Source organism: Gastrolobium bilobum, unplaced genomic scaffold (assembly GCF_033153095.1).
Source record: "Gastrolobium bilobum isolate Gb01-03AN ecotype WA unplaced genomic scaffold, APGP_CSIRO_Gbil_v1 utg647, whole genome shotgun sequence".
In the NCBI taxonomy this organism is placed as follows: Eukaryota; Viridiplantae; Streptophyta; class Magnoliopsida; order Fabales; family Fabaceae; genus Gastrolobium; species Gastrolobium bilobum.
Window position 1 is genome coordinate 493749 of NW_026899122.1, and position 19067 is coordinate 512815.

Here is a 19067-nt window from a genome sequence, read left to right on the forward strand (position 1 = left end):
TTAATGGTTAAGATTGAGTGTAAGACTTCTAACTCTTACACCAGTGTAAGAATATCCTGCCCCTATATATATATATACATGGAAAAAATAAAGATTCAGTCACTGGACTGTCCAGTGCACTAGTTCTCCCGCGAGAACTTAGTGCACTAAATATTATAATGGTATTCTCTAGGTGTTTTCGCGGGAGAACATAGTTATATTATTTACTATAATTGTGTTCTCGCAGGTAAACTTAGTGCACTAGACCAAATTTTTTATCTAGTTACTGTACACTCACTAAACTCCATATATATATTGATGTAAGAATAAAAGATCTTGTACTTATTTGTAGCCAATGATCTACTTATATCTAATGATTTATATAATTGAAAAATTAGAATCGCTAGATATAATAAGATCAACAACTGATATTAAAAATATGACTTATACTAATAAAAAATAATCATGGCTATATATAATTAATTAATTAAAGAAAACTGTTAAAATATACAGAAGCCCGGATGTGAAAGTAAAAGAAGGAAGAGAGAGAGGAAGAAGGGGAGAGTTAAAAAAGAAAAGAAAAAAGCAATAGCAGAAATAATTGGGGGTTGTGAGAGTTTACTTCATATTCGTGAGGGAGTAAGTAACTCAATTGTGAGACTATATCGTTTTTTTTTTAATTTACACTTTGGGCCTGCAAGATTATTTTCTTTATTTCATTGGTAATTTACAGGGCCAATGCCCAAATCAATGAAACGATACAGACTTACTACTAGCTAGCTAGCTAGCTAGGGATGCCCGGCAGGTTGAGTCAACTTGGAACCTGTCAGATTTGATATAACCCACCCAGAATTGGATCTGTGATAATGGTTAAAAATATAGTTGAAATCATACAATATAGGTTGGATGTGGGTTGAAAAAGTTTCAATCCATACAAGTCCCACCCACATTTAAAAAAAAATAAAAGTAATTTTATTCATAGTTTTTATAACACCCCCCCCCCCCCCCCCCCCCCCCCCCCCCCCCCCCCCCCCCCCCCCCCCCCCCCCCCCCCCCCCCCCCCCCCCCCCCCCCCCCCCCCCCCCCCCCCCCCCCCCCCCCCCCCCCCCCCCCCCCCCCCCCCAAAGAAAAAATAAAATAAATGAGCAAGGATGTTTAAGGTTAAAATATTTGATGAATATGTCAACAAGTATACTGAGAAAATTAATAATAAAGTAACTTACTATAAGAAATTCAATGAATTACATGGATGACAGCAAGCATCTTGAGAAAATTGAGGGTGTAGTCATTGATTATGTCATTTTATGTGCTATTTGTCATGATTTTTAATTTTTTTTATAATAGTTATGTTTTTTAATTAATATATTAAATATGTTGGTTTTAATTTAAATTTTAAAATATAATGAGCTTTTACCAAGATGATATAAAAAGAAGTAATAAAACAAGATTTATCAGAGTGAGATTGACGGATAGTCCGGCTTCTATGAGAGTAGGAAAAAAAAAAGCAATATAGAGGGGTATTCTCTTTTTTTCTTTTTTTTTTCTAGATCAATCTTTTTAATACTTCTTCATATTTGAATATTTATGGAAAAATCAATGATGATGAGAAATGAGAGAGAAAAAAATATTAGAATAGGGAATGACAAGATTATTACCGTAGATTTACCCATGAATGATTATGATCTTTCCACATAAGTGACATAACATAGTTATATTAACTAACACATGAGAAAATTAACTCTCATTTATTTATGTTTTTATTTAATTTACTTTTTTCTTCTTGTATAATTATTGTCTCTCTTTTTTTTGTTATTTATTTATTTTAATTTAATTTATATTTACTGTTATTATTTTTTCTCCATTTTTTATTTAGATTTTCCCACCGTTATTTAATTTAAAAGTACTGTTGATGTAATAATAAAATTTTAATTTCGTATTTTGATATATTTTTTTAAGAGAATACTTTCTATGTACTTCAGATCCACAGGTTCAACCAAATCTGGCCCACTATTTTGATGAATGAATCGGGTCTAAAAATACCTCAACCGTATTGTACCAAAAAGAAACCTCAACCGTCACACCCGATCCACGCCCCAATGGGTAGCTACACCCATTGCATCGCGTAGCAAAGTATTCCTAACCTAGTTGGGTGGGGAATGGTTCATTTTAATAGCAATTGTTACGCTTGAAGCTGCCAAGCATGGAAAAGTAAGAGGACTGGGCTTTGTGTAGATTAAATTCTAAAATTAGTCTATTACCCAACAATAGTACTAAGTTCCAGCTGCTACCCTTTTTGGGTGCTACAAACTCGTTTTGGACCACATGTGGGCTTATACAAAACAGTATAATGGCCCATCTAAAACAGGTGTGTGGGCTTCGAAAGGGCATTGCTCGTACAGGTCAATTTCTGTGTTTATTTTTAAATTTTTAAACAAAAAGGCAGAAAAAAATGCATTGTCTAAAATATTTGAAGAAATAATCGATTTATATTTTTGTTTCATTTAATTAAAGCATAAAGATGCGCAGTTCGAATAAAACTACAAAATATCAGCATGGGTTACAATTGCGAACTAGTATTTATATGGATTTTTAATTTTTTAAAAAATAAATAAAGGAAATCCTCAGGAAAAAAGTCTCCAAATTTGGAGGTGAATAGGAAAACAACAGAAATTAGAAAAATTGCCTTTGTTGTTTGTAATTAGTACAGAGGTTTTACGTCGCAATCGCCCGCGAAACTCGAAACAACATGCCCCATCCCTATGTACATTTAGTTTGGTTTGGTAATAGGTTGTTGTTTTGTTGGTACATAAATTACCAATTTTGGTGAACTCTTAGGTTGAGCTTATTCGATTAAATCCTTTAATACACCCACAGCCCAACACACTGTCCATGCTGAAACACCAATCTCCACGTTCCACCCATGACTCATTCCATCACGCAATGGGCCAGTGGGCCTCGTCATCTCAAACGAGTCCAAATATGAAATATCCGATCGCAGTGGCACTCTCATTTTGCCCATCAACATAGCAAAATTTACAGCCGATGACATTGCCGTTATTCTTCGGTCCCAACCTAATCCCTAAAGATAACGCCGTCTGCAATCCTCATCAACGGTTGGAGAGAGTCAGCGGAAAATTTCCGCGCGAACAAAAACGGATCACGCCGTCGCCGTCTGCTGTTGTTCTCGCCGTTACCGTTACCGTATCTAGGCCTATCCCTCCGTAATGACTGAATCAGTTCGGGGACCACCTCGGACGACTCGTACGTGCGAGGGTGTCCATCGTCGCGACCTGTCCAATCGACGTGGGTGAGCGTGGCATGCACGCATCCCTTTGGGTCCCACATACTGAGGAGGGTGGGGAAGTAATTTTCCTCCGGGTAGCACGTTTCCGAACGTAAGCAGGGGAGGTTGAATTTGGGCCAAAGCTTTCGGTCACTGACGACGAGCCGCGCGTGCTTACGTGTCAGAGCCCAGAATTGGGACCCAATGCGGAAGTCCTCCAGCATCACCTCCGGGAGCATGGTTTGGGGTCCACGCGCCGCCCAACGGTCGTAGGATCCGTCCTCGTTGTTGAGGATTTCAATGAAGCTCTTGTGGGAGTTACTGAGGGTGCGGTAGGTGAAGTTGAAGGAGTGGAGGGGGATGCAAGATGAAGAGAGGAGGACGAAAATGGAATTAGAACGGTCGTGAATGAGGGCGCGTGCGAGCAAACGACGCGCCGCGGAGGTGAGAGTGGGGGAGAATCTAGCGGTGGGTTTGGAAGGAATGAGACGGTCGGAGAAGACGCCGGAGAAGGGGGGGTGGTAAGAGAATGTGGGGTCGGCGTGTATGTAAATGTTGAAGAGATTTTTGGGGGTTTGGTTGAAGTAAGATTCCCAAAGGGGTGCGAATGAGAGAGGTGTGGTGGTTAAGAACATGAACGCTATCTTTCTAGGCCACGTCGCTTTCCGCTTAGCATGTGCAGCCGCACGGAACAGCGCTTCCTCATCGTCATCCAATTCCTTTGATTTGTTTTTGGGGTTACGCATGCCAAAGAAACTGCTTTTCAGATTTGGGGTTGGTTTCTCGAGAACGAGAGAGCTGGGAATGGTGGTGTTGTTGTTTTGGTCGTTTGCGGCGGAGGAGGAGGAAGAGGAAGAATAGGTAGTGGTGAATACGATGGCCAGAGGTAAGCATAGAAGTAGTGGACATAGAAGAGAGAGTGGGTTAGGTGATAGCATTGCCGGCTTAGCAATGGTGTATTTTTTTTTTTTTTTTTTTTTGTGAATGGTGGTCGAGGAGACGAGAAGTTTCAAAGTGGGTTATTTTTGGATTGGAGCTTGGGATGATGAGACAGAATGCTAAATTAATGGCAGATAATATGCGAAGGTACTAAAAATCACATTTTTTTAAGTTTTGCATTGCATTTCATTGGATTTGTTGGTTGATTTAGTGGATTCCTCACTATTACAAGCTATTTATTAATAATAATATTTGAAAATGTAATCCCTTAATTTCGGCGTTCAATGTTTGTCTTTGTTTCCCTTTTTTTCGGAGGAAATATTCGCTATCGCTATGTATTTGACGTTACCAAAACCCTTGTCTTCGTCTTGATCACTTGCTGTTTATGTTATAATAATAATAAAAAAGGCTGAATATCAGCCGTCGGATGGTATCGACGTTGATTTTTGAGTGAACTATTCTCACTTATGCAAGTGCAAGTGCAAGCATGGATTTTGAAGTTTAGACACTTTAATTAATAGTTTTTGTCCCGTGGCATGCCAGTTAGACACGTGGCTACCATGCCTATCTCATCGCTCTGCATGCGCCTGACAGGATAACGTTATCAAACCAAAACACGTGCTTTTTGTTTCGGGTTTTTAAGATTTTCCTATCATTCTTTGGTACCGCATTAAGATTTTTCTTGTGGCATATGGGAGCTAAGCAGTTAGGGTGAGAGCATCTGTTTGAATCTTCCTAGTATCATTTTTGGGAAGAGGTTTAAAATTTTAATCCTGGACTCATCCCAAATCGGATTAGTTGCGAAGCAACGAATCGATTGGAATCTTTAAAAAAAAAAAATCCTGATCAATTTGTGAGATTGGTTTCAAAACTGAGTAATGTGTCAAATATCTTCAGATCTTATTTCAAGAGAAAACTTGATGATCGTGCACTCATTGCTATTTAATGTCCATCCTGAGGAGAAAGTGCTGAGGTGCACTAGTCAAAGATAGTTAGTGAAAAAAAAAATAGACATTTTCTTCTCATGCAGTTATGTTTTATTGATTTTTAAATTTAAATATAGTCAATGGACTAGCACAATAAGTGATAATTCACTACTGGTACTGTTAGTACTAGTGCAGCTTGGGAGCTGGGAAGGTTCATCTTCCATTGGATTTCATTAAATATGCAATGAAAGGCGAATCAAAAGGAAGACTTGAGATGTAACCAAAAAAAAGAAGACTTGAGATGAAATGAAAATAAGTAAAATAAAATTATTATATAATTATTTAAATATTTTATGATGAAATAGTTGGAATTTTTTGTTTTGTTATTTTAAAAATATGATAAGAATATTAGAAAAGGAAAAAAAAATGAGATTAATAAAGAATAAGATAAAATTGATTGACTTAAATTCATTTTTTTTTATTGTTTTATTTTAAATAATTTATAATGAAGAGGAGTAAACTCGTTTTAAATAATTTGTGTTACGTTTCATTTCTTTCCACCGATTCAAGGGATATCTTTAGAAAACAAGAAGGGCCCTTCTCCTTTATGCTGTTACGGTTTGAGTAGAGGTTGGGGTTGCTTAGGGGTCACCGACAGTGATGATATGATGAAAGGTCAAATCCGCAGCAAATGAATGGCTATGACTTTGGATACAGAGGAAGACAAAAGGCCAAGACTCCAAAAAAGGTGAAAAAGACTCTTGGGGCTAGGGGATGAAGCCAGGCATGTGGGTGAGTGGGGGACACATCAAAACCAAACTCTTCAATTTTCATCTTTTTTATTTTCTTAACTATTCATCTTTTTTATACGCTTTCCAGTTAAAAATAAAAATATAAAAAAGCCATTTAGATTAGATCGTACACTGTTGTGCTCAGAGCAACAAAATAGCAAAATCTAAAGCACAAGTTACCCTTACCCAAAATCTCTGGCACGTTTTGGTGTTTGGGGTTTGTTTTCTCTTTATGAAAGAGAGCACACTGTTCCTCTCCAATAAGTCCCCAGAATGACTAGGCCAGGCCCGAGGCCGTATGATTGTGTGAGAAGAGCTTGGCACAGTGAAAGACACCATCCCATCAGAGGAACTCTCATTCAAGAAATTTTCAGGTATACCCTTTTCCTCTCTCATCAATTTACTTGTGTTTCTAATCATTTTCCCATTAAATCTTTGGTTCTTATTGTGTTGTATAGGATTGTCAATGAGATACATGGCTCTTCTACTAAGAAGAATAAAGAGTACCAAGAGAAGCTCCCTGTTGTTGTGCTCAGGGCAGAAGAAATTATGTACTCTAAAGCAAATTCAGAGGTAACCTTGTTCCTTTTGCTCTCCTACTAATATACTCAACTATTTTCTGTTATATATGGACAAAAAAAAAAACATTTTACTGGTGAATCCTAGAATCACAGAAACATAATCCTTTGTCATTTTTGCATATTTATTCTTGGGTAGGCTGAATACATGGACCTTACAACACTTTTGGACAGAGCAAATGATGCAATTGATACAATAATTCGACGTGATGAGCATGATGAAACTGGAGAGTATTTGCAGCCTTGCATTGAAGGTATCAATTATCACATCATATTGCAACATTACTGTTTAGGTTTGCATAGCTGCTCTTGGTTAATAACAAAAAATGGACAAATAACAAAGGTTGCAACTTTTGTTCATTCCCACACAAAAAAAAAAAAAAAAAGATTACTTGATTCTGTGGGTGATTTTATTTCTCCATTTGGTATGATTCAGCTGCTCTGAGTTTGGGTTGCTCCCTAAGAAAAGCTTCAAGGAGTCAACGCGACAGTCCAAGATGTTATCTGGGACGCAGCACTGAAGAGGATCTCAATGTTTCTCATGACTCATTGCAGAACGGTAATAGAAGGGATCATAAAACAAAGTCGCAATATGTGTCTGAGTTTGTACCTTCATCTAGTAAAAAGCAGTGCTTGGAACATCGACAACCATCAAATTTGCTTTCAGTTTATCCCTTATATTATGGGAACAACATCCAACGCCAACATGGTTTAAAAGTCTCACTTTCTAACACTTCTGGACCTGCCATTCTAGGTGGTGCTCAGAATCTCCTTGCCCGTAATGTAAATCCTTCAAGTCAGAAATCTCAATCGTTGATTACTAATGGGGATCCTGAGAATCCTTGTGCAAACAAATGTGATCTATCTTTGAGGTTAGGCCCCCCTCACTTTACCAGCCCCTAGTTTTGAAAATGGACAGGTCCAGGAGACTAAAGTGAGAAACAAGTTAATTGTTCGAACCTCCCAGAAGGGTAACAAAATGGAGCTTCAAGTTTATTGTTTGAATCTGGATTTTATAAAGATGGCCCATTTTTGTTTGCAGCCACAAATAGTGTGTAGTAACTTGAGAAATTCAGGTTTCTAGATTTGTGCTTTGCTACGCTTCTTGAACTGGCTAGGCATTTTTATGTATACACTAGAGGTTGACTATATGAAGGTGCTCTTTAATTTGATCATGCTGAAGTTAATATTTTAAAGAATTTTTTTAACTCTGCTTAGTTGATTCGTAGTATTGATGACTGTTAAGTTTTTAGTAATTTAAGTACCAATATTCAATTTCGGTATCATAACTTGAATTTTCACTTGCTCATTACCGAAACTAGTCATGACATATTCTGTTGCCTGTTGGACAAGTTGAGAAAGTAAATTATAGGGCTTACTGCTTCCCTCAGAATCACTCTCTGGGCTGACTACTAGGCAATATTCCCATGCTTGGTAGAAGTTTTTTTTTAAGACAAATTAACTTATTTTGTATGAATAAATATATGTACCTAAATAGACCACTCATGCTATAATTAAATAATTTTTTTGGTAGTTTGGACGTAATTGGACTTTGAATTTGTGGTACGTTTACCGGTTAAAATATAAACTAAATGTTAAATGACTCGGATTCATGAATACGATAGAAATGAAACTAACATGAAGTTGTTAGACAAAAACAAAATATAAGTAAAATTAAGAAGCGAAGAAGATATTTTCAACATAAATAATCACTTAATATATATAAATATTCAGTTTAAAAAGTTGAGCTTTGATCATTCAACATAAATATTAATACACCTGATGTGTACCATCATTAATTCATTTCCCCCTTAAGTCTATAATATACTAATCTCTTACCAGGCTATTTTCCATTACTCTTTTTTGTACATTTGTGTATCAGTTGGTTTGGTCCTCTTGAATTGTATGTAAAATAGATACATGAAGAGACTAACTTAGAGGACCTTGATAAAATACCGAGAAAGAAAGAAATAAAAAAAGAACGAGAGATTCAGAGATTGAATTCAACGAGGACTAACTCTCCTCGCTTTTACTTTTTCTTTCTTCCTTTCACTCCAGGGTTGGATAGAGAAAAATTGGATTGAAAAAAAGAAAAAGAAAAGAGTAAATATCATTGGACAATTAATAACAAGTGCATCTAAACTTACACTTCCTTTCATTATTCATTCAAATCCACTGTATCAGGTATGTAGCCCTACTAGGGATCAATCTTGAAGGGATGGTTTTTCTATGAATTAATAATGCTTACATATTGTTCTTGATCTTCAATTTGAGTAAAATAGCATGGTTTTTAAAGGCTTAAAAGTTGCCAAAACCGAGTTTCTTAATTTGCTCAAGGTCAACCAAGCAGAAAACATTCCTGCCACCATTTTGTAGTCGAGACTCAATTTTAAATATGGTCCATGATGTCTACCTAGCATGCGACAGGAGACATTTTGAAACACGCAAGGTTTAAAAGCATCCTACAGCTACAAGGCCAGGGTCTTCAAAGATTTAGCACATGCTAGCTGATTGGGTCACAAGGCCGTGGTGAATGTCTTCCTAGTCCACAAGACCGAGAAACTAATGCTTGGCTAGGTAATTAGACTTATAAAGATCCACTTGTTAAGATAGACAACAGAGAAGAAGAAGCTGAAGTGGACGAGGATGATGAAGAACTATAATGGAAGTCAATCTGCAATTGCCGATGAAGATAGGGACTTGAAACATTCCATTTCTTCTCCTCCTTCTCTAGTTGCCTAAGTGGTATGGCAGCGAGAAAGCGTTTGATAAACTCTTTACAGCACTCTTTTCCACGGCAAATTATCTCAAGGCTTTCATTACTTTTTGCACCCTTTGAAGGGGCATACATAACACTCGAATCATCAAACTTTAATATGAATGCCTGTTGGCACCCCTCAAAAAGTCTCTCACCCAACGAGTCAATGATATAGTAAGCATCTGCTTCTAGCTTCAGAACAAAGAAATGATCGTTCCAACTTACTATGTAAATTCTTGGCTCGGAATCAACAACCTTGCCGTTTATCTCATCCCAAATCTCATCAAAGGACATAGCTCCTTTCAAGCAATGGAACTTCTCAGGGGAGAAAAACCCCGTGTATGATTTCTGAGGCAGAACAATGAGAGGTCTCAGATTGGCTTCTATGATCGTCTCCAGATCAAAATGTTTATCTGGGAACAGCTTCGAGTAGCAGTCAATGTTGCACAGCCTTCTCCATTCAAATGAACCTTGTCTGATGAGGCTGTCAAATTGTGCTCTTGTTGGCATATCATGGTTGGAATGGAGCCAGTGTGCTGTGACAGAAGCTAAGACCGTGCACGCACCCTCACCACAGGCTTGCTCACTCAGTTGGTCAAAGGAAGCGAAAAAAACATTGGTTTTGAGCTTTGCTCGCCCATCTCTGCTTGAAATTTTCTTGATTTCCCAGTTACTTGCACCTCCTTGAAGGTATAAATGTAGAGAAAGTTCATCTGATTTCTGCAAAAAGGTTGACAACGACCATTTGTTAGTCCATCTAAAAAAAATTGACCTTTTGTTGGCTCATTGCAATTCAATACAAACATAATTAAGGGGTGTTAAAAAAATAGGATGAAGTTACATACCGCGGAAGGACCTGAATGAGTGGTTAAGGTTTCTTGTTTGCTTGTGTCTGTCTTAAAGTTCCATCCCTTGAAGCTTCTATTCAATGGCAACTGTGACCAATTCTTTTGCACTGTGTCCAAACGGGTCTTTGTCCCTGAGCTCGTAAACCTCTCAGACCCGATTGTAAGTCTTAACCCTGCGTTGTGATTTCTACCGTACCCGCCACTGCCACTACCACTGCTTGTTGTTGACTCATTCGACGAGTCATCTGAGTCAAATACGGGAGAGCCATCCGATTCATAAGGACTCGGTTGTTCCGCATGGTCAAACTTGTCATTATTTTTCTTCGTCAAGCTCGCCAAATACTTCTTTACTCTCCCTATAATCCCGTGTTTTTTCTGTGACTGGACCAAGCTTTCAAAGTGTCCTGGCGAATCATCATCATGAGAATTCCTCAGCTTCAATAACCTCCCAGAGACCTGTTCAAAAGTATTACTCATCGTAATCGTGCTAATAATTTCCACCTTAATTACAATGAAAAGATCCAAGAGAAAGTGAACTCTATCAAGTTGTTTAATGAAATTTACGTGAAATTTCACTTAATAATAATAATAAATATTTGACAAAATAATAATTTGTTGTTATGATTTCTCAAGAATATAATTTACCTACGAATGATTAAAAAAGAGCAAAAAGAAAAGACAAGTCCTTCTATAATCACGGTCAAATAACATTATTTGGGAAATGAACTGACAGAGAAAATGATGATGGACCTACAGACACTAACTATGTGATGAATGAGTTGATACAATACAACAATATAGGACATAACTAATATTTTGTTATTTTTTGAGCTTGTATCCATATATACATAGAAAATTCAATGAAATAGGTAAGAAACTGTTATAGTATAATTGCTTTCCATGCATTTTTGCTGGATGTGCTTATGAAATGGGTTTGACCAATAATGAGCGATTAAGATATATAATAATTACTTAAAAAAAAAAAAGGAAAAAACATACCGAAAGGGTAGCTTCGATGAATAAACCATTGACCTTCAATTTGATTGGAAGTCTTCTTTGAAATGGATGATGAGAATCGGAGTCCGTCTTCGTCAGCAACTCCGCCATGGCAATGCTCATGGAAACTTTTCCGGCCACCGTCATTTTACCTTTGGATTCTCCTGCAGCACCCTCTCCCTGCGTTTTTATTTTCAGTCAAATTTCATTAACAAATAATAATAATAAAAAAATTGAAAATTGAAAAAAAAAAAAACAGTAGAGAGAGTTTGAAAGGGAAAAAGAAGTTGTTACATAGAAGACATGAAACGTGATGTCGCAGAAACCATCTTTGAGGGGGAGATGAAAACCACATAGGTCGCGATCGTCCCATACGAGAGAAGGCGCTTTGGTACATAGGAATCTATGACTGGAGGTGGTGTGACTGCATTTTCCTTTTGGGGAACGATGAAAGGGAACAAGTGATGAGAAAGGTGTTGTTGGGTTTGAACATGTAGAAGAAGAACAAGGTTTCTCTTTCTTTCTAGCTATCCCTGTTATCTCAATAACCACCCTGTTGTTTGAGGCACCCACCCTCGCTCCGAAGAGTCCTAATTCGAGCTTCAGTTGGCTCAATTTCACTGCGTGTTTGTTTTTCTGCCCCGACAAACTTGTTGTCCAGCACTTCATCTTCGTGATCGATCTCCTTTGTTACTTCTTCTTCTTCTTCTTCTTGTTTTTTCCTTATTTTTAGTACAATCTCCTTCTTCTTGTTGTTAGCTCAGTATCATGTTTGTTCAGATGAAGAAGCGACGGATTTTATAGAACAGAATACATTAGGAATAGACAAACGGTTCCAATGAATCTTAATTTGGATGTAGAAAACTGGTAATATTATTCCATCAGAGTAACTTATTTAAAAATTATATTTATTTTTTTTCTGTCTTACCTGATCACCAATCAATCAATCAATCAATTAATGAGTGATTGTGATCAAATAAGATGATGACTTTTTCACATGAGAATATCTACTTCCTTCCGTGTACGAGGACGCTAATGTCTACACGATTTATCACGACACGCAAAACGCACACGCTTGCTGATATTATTTTTGTTTTTGTTTTTTTTTTACATTTATTAAATTTAATAATTTTTTTAAAAAAAATAGAAATTTCATTAATTAAATTAACTTTTAAATCACAAAATAATCTTTATCCAAAAATTAGCATAATGATAATATATAGTGAATTGTAAGGAAAATCAAATATTGATAAGAATTTTGATGCATTGTACATGGTCCAATCATTGATTGAAGAAGTTCGTATTCAACTAGAGTTGTGGCCTAATAAAAATGGCCCAATCGTTGAAAGAGGCAATGATTTGAAATATAACAAATTACAATCGAATCCAAGTCCCAATAAAGCAAATAGATGTGATTGTGATTTGTTTGGGAAGAAAAGGAAAATAACATATTTGGAATGATTTGAGATTAAAGATTTGAGATGTATTTTGAATTATTTATTTTGAATTATTTTTTAGATGTTAATTACTTTTATTTATTTTAGGAAGTTTTATTATTTTTAGAATTTTAGATTTTTGAATTTTGAATCAATAATTTTAGGAAGTTTTATTATTTTTAGATTTTTAGATGTTAATTACTTTTATTTATTGATTCAAAAATCTAAAATTCTAAAAATAATAAAACTTCCTAAAATTATTGATTCAAAATTCAAAAATCTAAAATTCTAAAAATAATAAAACTTCCTAAAATAAATAAAAGTAATTAACATCTAAAAAATGAATAAAAAATTACAAATAAATAACTCAAAATACATTCTAAATCTTTAATCTCAAATCATTCCAAATATATTGTTTTCTTTTTCTTCCCAAACAAATCACAATCATATCTGTTTGCTTTATTGGGACTTGGATTCGATTGTAATTTGTGGTATTTCAAATCATTGCCTCTTTTAACAATTGGGTCATTTTTATTAGGTCACAACTAGGGGTGGCAAAAATGAGCCAACCCGTCGGGTTGGCTCGTAACCCGCATAAAACGAGCCGGGTTGGGTTGGCAAAAATGAGCTGCCAGCTCGATTTAGCCCGACCCGAGCCAACCCGAGCTCAAACGAGCCAGCTCGCGGGTTGAACGAGTCAGCTCGCGGGTTAATCTTTTTTTTTTTTATTAATAAAATACAATGGACTTTACTGATGGATTCTTCACTGATGGACTTTACTGTATTGGTCGCTTTTGCAGGTCCTTTTTTTCATGATTGGCTTTTGATTCTAGATGCTTATCGTTGAAATATATAATGGATTTCTTTTATTTTTTACTTTTTGGCTTTATATATGTTTTATGGTTATCGTGAGTTAGAGTAATTCAGAAAATCATGATAAGATTCTCGCTGAATGCATTCTTGGGGAGGGGGCTGAACCTTTAGCCATCACTGTTCCCCCGCACTCCGGATTAGTCCCATAGCCGGCTCAAAGAGTCGAAGCTCGTGAGGATACCGGAGGGAGCCAACTCGTCTCAAAGAGATAATTAGGGTTGGGTAACTCCAAAAAAAAAAAAAAAATCATGATAACTGACTCCTGTGATTCGTGGAGTGGTTTGTGTTTCATTTAATGTTTTTGGAATTTGTAAACTACTCTACTTGTAGTTGGACTGCAAAATACAATAATTTTATACAGGAGAACAAACCACAAAAATTAAAATTTTTGAGCCAACCCACTAGCATCATTTCGAGCTAACTCGCGAGCTTTTTTTGAGCCAACCCGTGAGCTTTTTTACGAGCCAACCCGCGAGCTGATTATCGAGCCAACCCGCGAGCCAACCCTAACCCGGCTCGGGTCGAGCCGGGTTGAGTTTTCTGGCTCGTTTTTTTTTTCGAGCCAACCCGACCCGACCCTTTTTTTCGGGCTGAATGCGGGTTGGGCCGGGTCAAGCCGGGTTGGCCCGTTTTGCCAACCCTAGTCACAACTCTAGTTGAATACGAACTTCTTCAATCAATGGTTGGACCATGTACAATGGGTTAACTGTAAGTGCATCAAATTTACTATAAAAGTTGGTATTTATTTATATCACATATACACAAAAAAAAAAAGAACATATTACATCAGTAGTCTCTTAATCACTTTTTTGTGTGTGTGTGGGGTAAAAACAGTCTCTTAATCACTTTAGTAAAAACTCTATTGTTTTTTTATAGGAAATAATATTTTTTAAAATACGTTTAACATTTTTTTATAATAATAAGATGTTTTTTCAAAATGGGAAAAAACATTTAAAAATAAAATTATATTTTTTTTTCAAAATTTTAAAAAATGATTTTGAAAAACCATAAAAAAAATTTAAAAAAAGTTATACGAAATAGTTTAAATGGTAATCAAGCTTTTTTTCATAATAACTCAAAATCGTTTATTGATAAAATTAAAGTCTTTCACTTGGAGTAAATAAATTTACACCAAATTTGTATATTACATAATTTTTTTATTTTTTTGTGATTCAAAGTTTAGGTGGGGTTATTTTTAATATAGTTTAAATATGATTATTCATTTTCTTAGAGCCAAAGGTTAATCAAACTAAGAAAAAGAAAAAGAAAAAGAGGGCATATGTCTAAAAGGAACTTTCTGGACTGAAATAGTGTGAATGAAACAATCGGGTTCGGCGGTCGGAAGTGTGAATTTATATTGTCGTTCATACTTGGTACAAGGGTTGAAAGTGGGCTGGGCTGGATCAAGCTTTGCTCCGAAAAGTCCAAGCCTACGTCAAAAAATTTTAATTTGACCTGGCCCAAGCCTAGTATGAGTCTAACTGTTAGCCTGACTTGGCCTGTTTATTAAAAAGTGAATGGTCTGGCCTAGCCCGTTATCCTGTTAATTTTTAACTTCCAAGTAGAATCATGAATCAACTTTACAAAATACTCAAATTCCGCTACTAAACCAGAAATCATAATTTCAACGTCCAAACAGAATCATGAATTACAACAAAACTCATACAATCTGCATTTAAGTCACTTTCAAAAGCAAAATGCTCAAACTAAATAACTTATATTTCAGATTCAACAAACAAAATCATGCTATGTAAATTAAAATAAGTACATGAATCCAACAAACATATCATAATGCTTGTAGTAAGTATAACCTCTCTAAAAAATCTTTTAATATATTCATATACACAATTTAACATGTTGAGATGTTGATTCTTCCTATATAAGAAATAAAATCAGATTTCTATTAAAATATAATTGAATATAATTAAGTTATAAATAATTGTAATTGATTAAATTTATATCTTTTATTTTTTCTTATATTTATCATATTTTATTTTATTTGAAATAAATAGTACAATATAGGCCGACTTGTAGGCTTATAGGTCAGGCCTTATGAAAGTGGGCCTACGACCTTTTTATTAAACAAGCTTTTTCAAAGTCCAAGTCCAGCATGTTTTACGAAGTATACTAAGTTAGGTCTGACCTGACGTAGGCCGAGCCGTCGCCCCCCCTTAGATCGGCTCCCCAGTTTCACCTCTACTTGGTACAATTGATGTGGCAGCAGCTTATTGGGCATGGATGATTTGGCAGTCAACCATTTGCTAGATGAATGGGTGGTGATTGGTGAGGATCCAACACCTCAACCTTTACCTTAAAATCTGACACGTAACCCTTGCTAGCACTCACTCTTCTTTCGTGCTTGAACCTCACCAGCGCCTTAAATTGGCTCCTATATTTTTTCTTCTTTTATAATATAATTATAATTTTTTTGAGATATTTGTGTTTTTTTTATTTATAATTTACATTAGCATGGGAGGAAGAGACTAAACTAAAATAAGGAAAGTCACTTTGATGGAATAAGATTGTTTTAATAAAATGTCTATGTCATTGATGAGCTATTATTTCATTTTCTTTTATTATGTGAAAATTTTGTTTGTCTGTTTCGGCCTTTGGGTCGGGTTCACCAAAACTTCTTTTGTCTCTCGGCTTAGTTTGGGCTGTAAGCTGCAAATGGACCCATATACTTTACTAATCACCGGACGATATTTGATAACCAGTCCACACCATGACAACAGCAACGTATGATGACGACTTACAGTCACATTAAAAAATTGAACTAGAGTTTGTCACAGTCACAGTAGTACCCAATAAACATTAAGAATGCTACTAACTTGTAATTACACACACGTATCATCATAACAAATTATGATGGTTATGTTTAAGCAATGTTAATACTTAATATAATATTGTCCGAGGCAAATGGTAAATTGTTATTCATGTTAAACCTTTTGAGCAATAACAGTGTAGTAGCATTCAATTGGACATGTTGGGCTAACATTAGAATGGGGTTAGGTTTGAAACTTGGTAAACCGAAGAGCTAACGATACGTTTTGACCTCATTATGACAGGATAGAAATACGATACATGTATTGTTAATTATATAAGGGTCATTCCCCTGGCCTTCATGCATAACAAGAGACACCATTCGAATGCTTCACTTCTCTGTCTCTATTATAATATGTATTTTTCCTTCCATCTTGCTGTCAAAATAGCTGTACTATATTCTTTTTCTCCATGACAGTGACACTCCGTCCATCACCGAAGAATGCTTGAGCAATAGTAATTTATCTTGAACGTTTCACTTCAAATTTCATTCAGAAAGCAATGGTAACTGTTAGCTGAGATCTGTGATGGGGCGAAATTTCGTTTCTATCTCATTCATTTTTCAATGCGGAACGAAAGTCATTCCATCCTTTTTTTAGTATGTTTAGTTATAAATATTAATTTAAATGCAATAAAAGTTACTTCGTGTTAAATAACGACATTGTCACCAGCAGTGTTATTAAACCTGACTCGACCCGGTCGGGATACTGACAGTGGCTAGATGGGGCTTGGGCCCCTGCTGATTTTTTTTTTTTAAATTATTATTATATATAATTTTATTAGTAATTATTATTTGGCCCTTCTAAAGTTAAAATCCGGCCTCATCTATGCTCTCTTTCTCAGCTAATAGCCTAATACATTCTGAGTGGAGTTGGAAATCCCAATAGTGTCTTCGTATTTGCTTGCTATTCTCTCAAAGTTAGAAACCCTAATGGTATTTGCTCTTAAATTGGTGGCTTTTTTTTTCTGAAATTTTTCTAGTTTTTCTCGTGATTGATTTTATTTTGTGAAGATATGCTTGTTAGAGTTGAGTGTCTTTGAGTGTTTTGGTCTTTCATGTTTCCTTAAATATTTGAATCGTCTTTATGACTTTATACACTCTCTCTTGATAAATTATGAAATTATGCAGCATCTCGATGGCTTTTTAGATAAGTATGCTAGAATTCATGGTAAATTTTTTTCCTAATAGATTTGTGTAATTACGATAAATGTTTTAATAATTTGATGTGTCAATTTTTTTGGCCCCGGCTAAAATAAAATCTTGGCTCCACCACTGGATACTGGGTCAGTGGGTCACTGGTCGGACCGGTTGACCCGGATATATATAGATTTATAAAAATATATATAAATATGAACATATAAATTCAATTATATTCTCCACATCTAAAATGAATTAAACAAGGTTCATTAAATAAGCTAAAAAACATGAAGCATAAATAAATAAAAATGCATGTTATTACTATGTCAATTTAAATTGCAACTCAGAATCCCCATAAACATATCTCTTAATGACATTGAATCCATATTTTTCAAATTCAACTACATTAAAAATAACATATGTCATATTCTTTTAATTTATTATTCTGCAAATTGCTTCAGTATTGGAAGCTAAAAATTGAGGTCATTGTAGAAGAGTATACTAGCAAATAAAATTAGAAAAAGTTTTTAAAATAAGTTCTACATATTTTTGACAAGATGAAATAATTTTGATTTTTTTTTTAAATGCATGACCTAACCGGGTCACCGGGTTTGTCCAGGTCAATGCATGACCGGTCTAATGCTTGACCCGAATCGGTCCGATGACCGGTTCACCAAGTTCCTGGTCGACCCTGCCGCGTTTTACAACTATGATTGTCAGCATGGAATAGTGAGAGAAGAAAGAGATAAAAGAGTAATGAGATGTCCCTTACTTTTATTTTTTGATTCCACTCAAATTTGCAAAACGTACCAAAAAGGACAAATGCGCACAACAAAACAGAAAAAGGATGCCGCGACATACAACAGAGTAGGCTAGGATATGGGACGCGTCTGAGTGTCAGAGGATCAACCTTGGGAAAGCAAAGTAGAGAGACATCTCAACTCAAACCTTATCCACCTCAATTCAAAGTCCATTGTCTGATCAAAGAGAGAGAGAAATCTTTGATCCAATGGTGCAGGGAACAATTTGAAGTAATTATAAGATTGCCACTGTTTTCCCATCCTATAAATAGAAGATCAGACAAAGCATAAGAAGCTTTTGGCATGCAAATTTAGCGTAGAGCAACACCCTTATCTTTTCTCCAGTCCATCAAGTCTCCCCACGAGCGAAATATCACTTTTCTCCACTTTCTTTCATTGTTGTATTTAGTCACTGTGTATTGAGTCTTTGAGTTTGTAATTTCTCTTCTAACACTTCATCTCCATCAGCTTGAATCTCGGGTCTGTGGGATCTCAAGTTGTTAAGATTATGTCTATATTTTCAGTTATGTCTTTGAACATGAGATAATTTCTTTTGGAATAAAAAAGTTGTGAAGCTGTTAAACTCTATAATTGAATCTCTTGCATTTAGTTCGATGAGATTTCTGTTGTTTAAGTGTTTTAATATCTTGTATCAACAGAACTTGAACATGACTGAGAAAGTAATTTCCTTAAGGAAGGGATTTCAGATAGCTGAATAATAGGAGGAAGGTGAAAAGTATGAAAACACTTTCACTAGTTGCTTTAGGAATAGGGAACCACCTCGTTCACTGAAGGTTCTGCCCAGAACAAACGTTGGGAATGAAGTTGCCATAGGAATATGGGACTTGGTATACCATTCCAGCCCAGGAGCTGAGGAATCAACATTGGCAATGAAAAGA

General features: G+C 35.8%; 3 protein-coding genes across 3 annotated transcripts; 1 reads left to right on the top strand and 2 right to left on the bottom strand.

Annotated features, from left to right (window-relative positions):
* Positions 1 to 3051: 3051 nt before the first annotated feature.
* LOC133287410 (glycosyltransferase BC10-like) lies at positions 3052 to 4200 on the bottom strand. Its single transcript, XM_061485010.1, has one exon. The coding sequence runs from the start codon at positions 4198 to 4200 to the stop codon at positions 3052 to 3054; it is 1149 nt and encodes a 382-aa protein (XP_061340994.1).
* Positions 4201 to 6033: 1833 nt separating this feature from the next.
* Positions 6034 to 7651, top strand: LOC133287440 (uncharacterized). The gene is made up of 4 exons (XM_061485057.1): positions 6034 to 6292; positions 6377 to 6491; positions 6636 to 6750; positions 6933 to 7651. Exons 1-4 carry the CDS (start codon positions 6192 to 6194, stop codon positions 7397 to 7399), a joined length of 798 nt encoding a protein of 265 aa, XP_061341041.1. The 5' UTR covers positions 6034 to 6191; the 3' UTR covers positions 7400 to 7651.
* Positions 7652 to 8732: 1081 nt separating this feature from the next.
* On the bottom strand, positions 8733 to 11809 carry LOC133287447 (uncharacterized). Its single transcript, XM_061485066.1, has 4 exons — positions 11393 to 11809; positions 11102 to 11278; positions 10100 to 10558; positions 8733 to 9974 (listed from the first exon to the last, which is right to left on the bottom strand). The coding sequence occupies exons 1-4, from the start codon at positions 11765 to 11767 to the stop codon at positions 9084 to 9086; spliced, it is 1902 nt and encodes a 633-aa protein (XP_061341050.1). The 5' UTR covers positions 11768 to 11809; the 3' UTR covers positions 8733 to 9083.
* Positions 11810 to 19067: the final 7258 nt, after the last annotated feature.

Coding starts and splice junctions, on each gene's coding strand:
- LOC133287410 (XM_061485010.1), bottom strand. CDS start 4,200: ATGCTATCACCTAACCCACTCTCTCTTCTATGTCCACTACTTCTATGC.
- LOC133287440 (XM_061485057.1), top strand. CDS start 6,192: ATGACTAGGCCAGGCCCGAGGCCGTATGATTGTGTGAGAAGAGCTTGG. Junction 6,492..6,635: donor ACTCTAAAGCAAATTCAGAG/GTAACCTTGTTC, acceptor ATTCTTGGGTAG/GCTGAATACATGGACCTTAC. Junction 6,751..6,932: donor TTTGCAGCCTTGCATTGAAG/GTATCAATTATC, acceptor GGTATGATTCAG/CTGCTCTGAGTTTGGGTTGC.
- LOC133287447 (XM_061485066.1), bottom strand. CDS start 11,767: ATGAAGTGCTGGACAACAAGTTTGTCGGGGCAGAAAAACAAACACGCA. Junction 11,279..11,392: donor TCACGTTTCATGTCTTCTAT/GTAACAACTTCT, acceptor ATAAAAACGCAG/GGAGAGGGTGCTGCAGGAGA. Junction 10,559..11,101: donor TCATCGAAGCTACCCTTTCG/GTATGTTTTTTC, acceptor ACTTTTGAACAG/GTCTCTGGGAGGTTATTGAA.